General features: G+C 34.2%; 1 protein-coding gene across 1 annotated transcript; it reads right to left on the bottom strand.

Moving 5' to 3' along the window:
* Positions 1-1,599: 1,599 nt before the first annotated feature.
* LOC105633629 (MIP18 family protein (DUF59)) lies at positions 1,600-5,560 on the bottom strand. Its single transcript, XM_012216253.4, has 5 exons — positions 5,329-5,560; positions 5,037-5,142; positions 4,800-4,899; positions 2,334-2,379; positions 1,600-1,808 (listed from the first exon to the last, which is right to left on the bottom strand). The coding sequence occupies exons 1-5, from the start codon at positions 5,438-5,440 to the stop codon at positions 1,708-1,710; spliced, it is 465 nt and encodes a 154-aa protein (XP_012071643.1). The 5' UTR covers positions 5,441-5,560; the 3' UTR covers positions 1,600-1,707.
* Positions 5,561-8,073: the final 2,513 nt, after the last annotated feature.

Raw genomic sequence — 8,073 nt, 5'->3', positions numbered from 1 at the left:
GAACCATCACATTTCTCTCCCGCCCGATTCGCTTCCACAACGTGATCTCCAATGTTGCCGCCTCACTCCGGCGACTCCTTTCGTGAAAGAACTCTCAGAACTTTGAAGAGATAAAGCACCCAGTGAAAGAGTATTTCACAGCCTGTCAAAGAAGTTCTTACTTCTTCTTCTTCTTCTTCTTTTTTATTTATTTATTTATTTTTTTTTTATTTTTTATGATAAGGTCATTTTTATATTTGCAGATCAAGTTAACGGTGAAATTGCTTCAGAATGGACAGAAGAACCCATATATCTAACGGAATAGTAATTTAGGGATATCGTAGTTATTAACTCGTATTTATTAGTTCAATGTAAAAAAATGCAAGTATTAACTGGATTATAATTTAGGGATTCGTAAGTATTTTACTCTACATTAAAACAAAATTTGATGCATAGTTATTAGTTTAATATAAAAGAATGTAAGTGTTAACAGAACTATAGTTTAGAAATCCCAAAGTATTTTACTTTATATTAAGACAAAATTTGATGCATGTTGTTTATTATTTGAATTTTTTGCCAAATATAAGTTTTCTTTCACTTTTTTTTTACCCTTAGCATGCGTAGTCAAATCTTTTAATTCATAAGCCGGGAGGGTTATTTGGATAAATTTCATGGTTTTTCTAAGTTGTGGAAACCTATGCTCTTTTTTTTACACAATAAATTTGGGTTCACAGTCAGAAACACCTTATCAAATGTTATAAGGCTACCCTAAACCAATTTAGGATACTAGGCGTAATCTATTTAAGCAGGCCTTGCAGATCGTTGCACAAAATTTAAAATCAATCTTCATTTCCATAGCATCATATGCCTGCAAGGTCCATGGATGCTCATTTCTCTTTTTAATGATCAGTTGATCACACGCTATTTGAGATCGAAAGCATTCCTTCAATTTTCATTCCATTATGAGCAAGCAAACCAATAACATAATCAAGCTGCTAAATGCACATTCATATTGTCTTTCAAGCTATTCTCTTGCTAGAATAATAGAATATTAATAACACCGAGGCACAGTTAGGCATCCCATCTCATTACATTACAACGAGGATAACAGAAAATGGAAAGTATCATTCACATTCCCTATTTTTAATACCTTAACCTGCATCGCAATAAACCTCAAATGGTAAGAGACATTACTCCCCATTCTCATTCATTCCCTCTGGGCTACCAGTTCTCAAAAGAAAGGCAACGAGAACTTGATCTTCATTATCGTTTTTTCACAAGTGGCAAGAATCCACCAAGTGGCAGTTCATTGCCTCATATCCGTCAGTGCGAATCCTTGTTTCATCAGGAATCCATAATATGGTAGATCCATGATTCCATCAGAACAGAGGCATGTGCATAGGATATTCAATTCTTACAAAATGAGTCTTAAATATCTGAAAATGTGGCCCATCGGTTTATCTCATGATGGTGGTATACATTTTAACTGAACTGATGCATGCGTTGTTCCGATTCAAAGTTTATACAACACTATGCAAAATCCATATTTTCCTACCCAATTGAGATTGCAAATCATAAAAGCATCTACATCAACGAGCATACACTTGTACAAAGATAGGATAAATTAAACTCAGTTTGATGAAATTTATATTGCAACACTATAATAGCATACAACCATAAACTTAAATTCCATATACAGCTGCTAAAAGGGGGAGCGAGTGTACTAGGTTAAAGTTCATTAGAGTAAAGACATTCATCCACAAGCTGGCGCAGATTGGGATTCTCCAGGGCAGCAGCAACTCTTTCTTTATCATTTAATTGCTTATTAACTGCAGAAGACAAATTGCAGAAACAGTATTAGCCAGGTGTTAGTTGAGAGTTAGAAGAAGAACATCAACAACAAGTACTGACCCCTTATGTAATTGCACATAGATACAGACCCCTCATTTGGTATGAAAGAATTTAACTGTAGAATTCATTTTATAAATGATAATGTTTGCTTCAGCACGTCGAATTCCATAAAATTGAATTCATGAGGGTGAAATGAAGATTTCCATCAATACGAAGCATGGAAACAGTTCTAAATAGTTCCACAAAAGTTTTTGGAATTCATCTAAGCCAAACAAGGCCTAAAAAAAGGAGATGAAAGAACCAAAGCAATGCTCTTGTCAGACCAGCCCTCTTCTTCTTTTTAATCAAGGCTGAGACAAGTCAATTAATGGGTACAACTGAGGACATGCTCAAGGGTTGTACCTGGACTAGTTAAATAACTTGTGTGTTCTAGCATGAACACCAAATAAATGGAGAGGATATTAAACAAACCGCACCAATATTAATGCCAAATTGAACTTTACCTGATTCTTCATCAGCATGAGATCCAGGAGCAACTTTAATGTCAACCTGTGAAAGTATCATCAAATCTAGGGATGACAAATGTTTTACAATTATCCATTATAAAAAGGCAGGCTAAATATTATATTTATATCAAAATTCATAAATATTCCCAAATTTTCTTCCAATTATTCAGAGATGCCTATTGTTGAAAAATGATAAACAAATTTGCAGAGCCAAAATCAACCCATTAATGGAATTAAAAGACTTATGTAATTTTGTAGATGCAGAATGGACATTGATGCATGAATAATTTGAACATCCCAGTACACTTGGAGATAAATGGAACATAACCAAACAAGTTTTATGGAAGTTACAATGACTTGTTCTCTACAGACTGTTGAAACACGAGTTCCCAGCTGTCTGGACCTACTATCTAGTGAATCAGTGAATTACCACTTGGCAGCTGCTGCTATCCAGTAATAACATGTTAAACATCCCCTACTGTCTGCTTGTAAAGCAAATCCCTCTAAAACCACGTACTATAAATTTTACAAGCAGGAGAACAGTGTCACCACAATCGATGCACGCCTAGCAATTTGCATTCCAGATCACAAGATCCAAATTATGGATTGTTAATAACTTGGAACACAGCAATCGGAAATGCAATCATTTTAGCATAATGATAAAGAATCATAATATTATAGCTATATTGGGCCATTGAGACCAAATTCTATTTATGGAACAAATGAAATACCTAAAATTTTATGGAATTCATTTGCAAATCCAAATTTGTGTTTGGAACAGAAGAAAAAAAAGAAGAAGAAGATTTCTATTTTATGATTTTAAATATAGGGAATTGACTATATTTAGCACAAATTTTATCAAAATACATAGATTTTCCAAATTTATTCTGCAAAACTAACCAACCCAAATTTTATTGACAGAAATATTCTTTGTCCTTCTACAATTGACTTTGACCTTCGTGAATAAAGAGTAACAGATATTTGTGGATGCTTTTTCATGTTTGAAATTTTTGAAAGGGTGTACAGCTTTTGCATGTTTGGAATCTCTTTAATTTACATGCATTAAGGAATTTTTTTTTTATTTTTTATTTTGTTCAATGTTACCTATTAGTTTCCATGATGCAACAGAAATGAAAACTAAAGTACAACATGCTTTATAACTCCCCATAATGTTTGATTATTTTTTCTTAATCATTTTCCAGAATTTTTTATTTTTAATTTGTTTGGAAAATTTTATTTCTATGTTTTTTTTAGGCTTAGCCTTAATTTTAAGTTACTTTGACATATAAATGCTTGCGATAAATGAGAAAAATAAATCGCTGTGCACCTAGCAATTTGCATTCCAGATGACAAGATCCAAATTATGGATCATTTTATCTTGGAACAGTAAAATCAGCGAACTGAAAATGCAAACATTAATGCATAGTGATAAGGAATCATAATATTACGGCTATATTGCGCCATTAGACCCAAGAATAATATTGGACTATGAGAAAATAGGAAAAAAAAAAAAAGACACCCGCAGAAACATATAAGAGGTTTCCTCTTCGTATGGCTCAAGAAAAATAATTCAAAATTCTGTAATGTAAATTCTTTTAAACATACATAGACATCAAGATAAAAGAATCCTATTCTCTACTCTTTAATTCTGGAATCTGCCTCACTAATTGTGACTGTTATCGGTGGAAGTTAGCTATAAGCCTATAACCTCACCAGCACCCACTTTGAGAGCTTTTATTTCTTGTTTTGCAGGTCTCCTGGGAAGAGAAGAATCAGGGTAACATCTGATCCAGACCCAGTCAAGACAAACAATATCAATCACAAATTTCTAAGATAGTGCTGTTATCTAACAAAACTTTTGGGATTTGGATTTTTTTTAATAGCAGTAAAGTGGTTGGCATAAACTAATTTAGTATACTCATAGGATATTAGAAAATTTAGAGCTTATTCTCTTTTCCATCCTATATACATATGCAATTCAAATAATCTATTTTATTCCCTCTACCAATCTAAAAGAAGCCTACCCTGCCATACCTCATTTCCGTACAATGAAGTTTACGAATATTTTCATTCGATATACCAGAGTGATTCATCCTCTAGGTAACCTAGCAGGAGAATTTAAATGATCAATTATGAACGAAGCAAAGGGGAAATCTTTTATCAACTTAAAATGAAAAATCATATTGAGTTGTGAAGAAGTTGAAAATAAGTTGAAAGACACGAATGAGACATGATAAACTGAAGTTAGTTACAGTCTTCACATCACAAACCAAGAAGAATCTTAGGCCTCCCAATTTTTACACAGGTGCAAAAAAAGAAGCTATCAACATACATTAGCCATTCCACAAATGAAAGAAGAAAAAACAGCAATTTATCATATCATAATACAGAAAGCAGCAAACAAACACATGCAATGAGGAGAGAAATATACAACTAATCCAATAATTAATAACAAAGACTAACCTTATAATGAGGAGGGAAACATTCTTGCAACTTTACTCTAAGGCAAAGACCAATAACTGTTGCCATGCTGCAATGTTGAATGGTTGGAGTAAAAGTAATCCTAAAACAGAATACATACCCAAATTAAAGAGTTTCATCTCTTGAAATTTAAGAATATAAGGAAAAAAAATTTTTCCTTCATAAATTTCAGTTTGATGAATTTGAGGTGTATTTGTTACAATACCAAGGGTTACTCACAGAATACGGCCGAGTTTGTCATCAACAGTGATCGATTCCTCTGACAGAACACTGAGCTGTTCTAGTGAATATGGATGCTCTGGATCTCTTATATCCCTCACAAAATTTGCAGTTTCAGTCAAAGATCACATTTTTTTTTCCAAAATTCACAAGAACCCATTAATCAAAAAGAACACCAAAAACACTATCAACTTCTAAATTCCAGATGATGAATTCTGCACTGAACTGAGTTCAGTCAACTGCAATTAAAACCTAAATACATAAAAGAGAATTTAACAAAAAAAAAGGATATCATAAATTTCGAGTGGATCCACGGCATCTTCGCAGTGAAGATCTTCAGTGCGAGCGATCCTTTCCTTCTTGGCATGAACCACAGGGTTCGCATTGATCAGACCCAGAGTCATTTTTTTTCTCTAAATCTGTAGCTCTTTTCTTTTCCAGTTCTTGTGTGTGTATCTTTCTTATTTTCTTTTCCCTTCGTTTCTTTTTCTTTTCTCTCGTCCTAACTCGCAAGTCACGGACTGCTATTTAAGCTGTCTCCTTCTAAGTCACGGGCTGCTACTTGGCCGGTCGTAATTACGATTTGCAATAGTATAAAGTTTATATTTGGCAACAACATGAATAACTTCCCTCTCTAAAGTTTATGGTTCTATTTATAAATTAAATTAATGAAAATATAAATTTTAAAAATTGTTACTTATCCTTTTTTTGCCCGGTGTATAGTCATGGAAATATTATCATTTCAATAAAAATTTCTATTTTCATTTATTGGTACATTGATGAGGCTATATATCCAGTTTAGGCAAGTCAATCACCCTCATAGTGTGACCTATTTCTTCATTGGAGTTAGTTATTCAAATTCTTTGTGATTGGAACAAATTATTAATTTGTACCGAGCAAGTGTAAGAACCAAACAATTAGTCAAAATCGAGCAATGATTGTATTCATTTGAATAAAAGTAACGCTCAGTCAAAAAGAGTCATTAAAATCATTAATTGCCAAGATCCTCGCTCGGAATGCATAGCCAAGATTCTCGCCATAAATTTACATTATCAGTTATAATTTGAGATATATTATAAATACTTGTATAAGAACCTAGAAAGGACATCTGATCATTTTTCACAATAGTCATATCAATATTTCTTTTATGAGTTTATTTCTATCAAATTGGTACTGTGAGTGTGGAGCACACCTTCGTTTCACATTCAATATCTTATAATTTTCTCCCATCAAGATGAAATGGCATCCCCATGAAATCCAAAATTTGCTTGATGAAACCCAAAACCCATGTATGGAATCTTCTCCAAACATGAATTTAAACATTGTGACTTATCCCCATGATGCAATGCATTGTGATATACCATTTGCTCCCAATCCTCCTCCAACGACGGCCACACAAGTTGCAAAGGATTTGACAAAGGCATACAACAACTTTGCATCCATCCTAAAAGGGTTCATGCACTCCCAACCTCCTCCGTAGCCTTCCCAACGACATAACTATTCTCTTCGAAAGGGAAAGAGAGTTATTCTGGAGGAAAAGGAAAAGCACATAAATCTTTTAGAAGAAACTGAATCCTCTTGGAAGACGGATGCTACTCATAGTTGGAGTGCAGGGAACATGTCTAAAAGGACGAATGATGAGAGCTTCTGAACAAGAATTAAAGAAATCTTAAAGGAATACGGAGTAGTTGGAGATAACTGTGACTACGGGCTTACAAATGATTCCCCGTTATCACCTGGAGTGTTGGCTGTGTATTTCCCATCCAAATTTAAGATGCCCAACTCCCAAATATATGATGGAACAACGGATCCCAAGAGTCATCTTGCTAACTTCAGAATAATGATGCACATCTAGACAACTACGAATGCTTTGTTGTGCCAAGCATTCCCAGCAACTTTGAAAGGCCCAACACAGGAATGGTATCAGATGCTTAAGACAGGGTCAATCTCATCCTTTACTTAACTAGCTTCAACTTTCAAAGCATAATTTATCACGTGCATATCGAGCAAAAAGATTTCCTCTGACCTTATCAATTTAAAGAGGAATGAGGGCGAATCACTTAAAGGATATCTTAATAAATTTTAAAAATTAACCATGCAAATTAAAGATTTGAATGCAGAAGTAGTGATCAGTGCAATGAGAAAGAACTATAAGTATGAAAAGTTATTTGATTCAATTAATATTGATCCACCGCTTTCTTTTGCAGAACTCATGTCCTGAGGAAATAATTATGCTCGACTAGATGAAGCCTGGAAGCAGCAACAATTGTAAACTAAAATTCCACAAGAAAAAAAGAAAGAAGACTCTAGCAAAAGGAGTTTACCTCTGCGGTACAACAGACCACATCTTGCTCAGGCCAACTATGCTTCTAGAACTCCATATTCCCGAGCGAGGGATGTTGAGGAGCGGCAGTTAACACCGCTAACAAGAAGCCAAAATTATATCCTTGATGGGATTTAAAGGCATGACGAAGCAATTTACATTACCTACCCAAGGAAAACGAGGGGGGAATCTTCTGCATACAGAGATAAGAGCAAATATTGTGATTTCCACAGAGAAGTGGGACACGATATTGAGCATTGTTGGGAATTGAAGAAAGAAATTGAGAAACTAATATAACGTGGTGTGCTTAAGAATTTTGTGCCGGGATAAATAAAAAATCCCACTAGAGAAAAGAAAGAGCAGAAATCATCAGCAAGAAAGGAAATAGTGGGAGTGATCAATATGATCTTTGGTGGTCCAATGGGTGGAGATAGTAACACAGCAAGGAAGTGGCACGTGAGAGAAATCTATTCAATCTTTGAAAAGATTCCAACTAAACAACCCTCGATCATTTTCACAAAAGAAGATGGTGCTCGGGTACAACATCCACATGTAGATGCTTTGGTTGTATAGGGAATCATTGAAAATTATAAATTTAAACACATATTAGGGGATGATAGCAATGTTGTGAATTTACTAACTTTTGATGTTTTCAAAGCTTTAGAATTAAATATTAACAAACTAAAGTCTGTTCGTACACCTTTAGTGGGAGTT

This window comes from Jatropha curcas, chromosome 4, assembly GCF_041381405.1.
Source record: "Jatropha curcas cultivar XTBG-Jc1 chromosome 4, XTBG_Jcur_1.0, whole genome shotgun sequence".
NCBI lineage: Eukaryota > Viridiplantae > Streptophyta > Magnoliopsida > Malpighiales > Euphorbiaceae > Jatropha > Jatropha curcas.
Note: the sequence above shows the minus strand (reverse complement) of the source record. Positions and strands in the feature narration are given on the sequence as shown.

Bases quoted from the DNA above. Each gene is read 5' to 3' on its own strand.
- LOC105633629 (XM_012216253.4), bottom strand. From the start codon at position 5,440: ATGACTCTGGGTCTGATCAATGCGAACCCTGTGGTTCATGCCAAGAAG. The intron at 2,380-4,799 runs GTTAGTCTTTGT...ATACTTTCACAG, and splicing joins GTTTCCCTCCTCATTATAAG to GTTGACATTAAAGTTGCTCC. The intron at 1,809-2,333 runs GTAAAGTTCAAT...TGTCTTCTGCAG, and splicing joins TCATGCTGATGAAGAATCAG to TTAATAAGCAATTAAATGAT.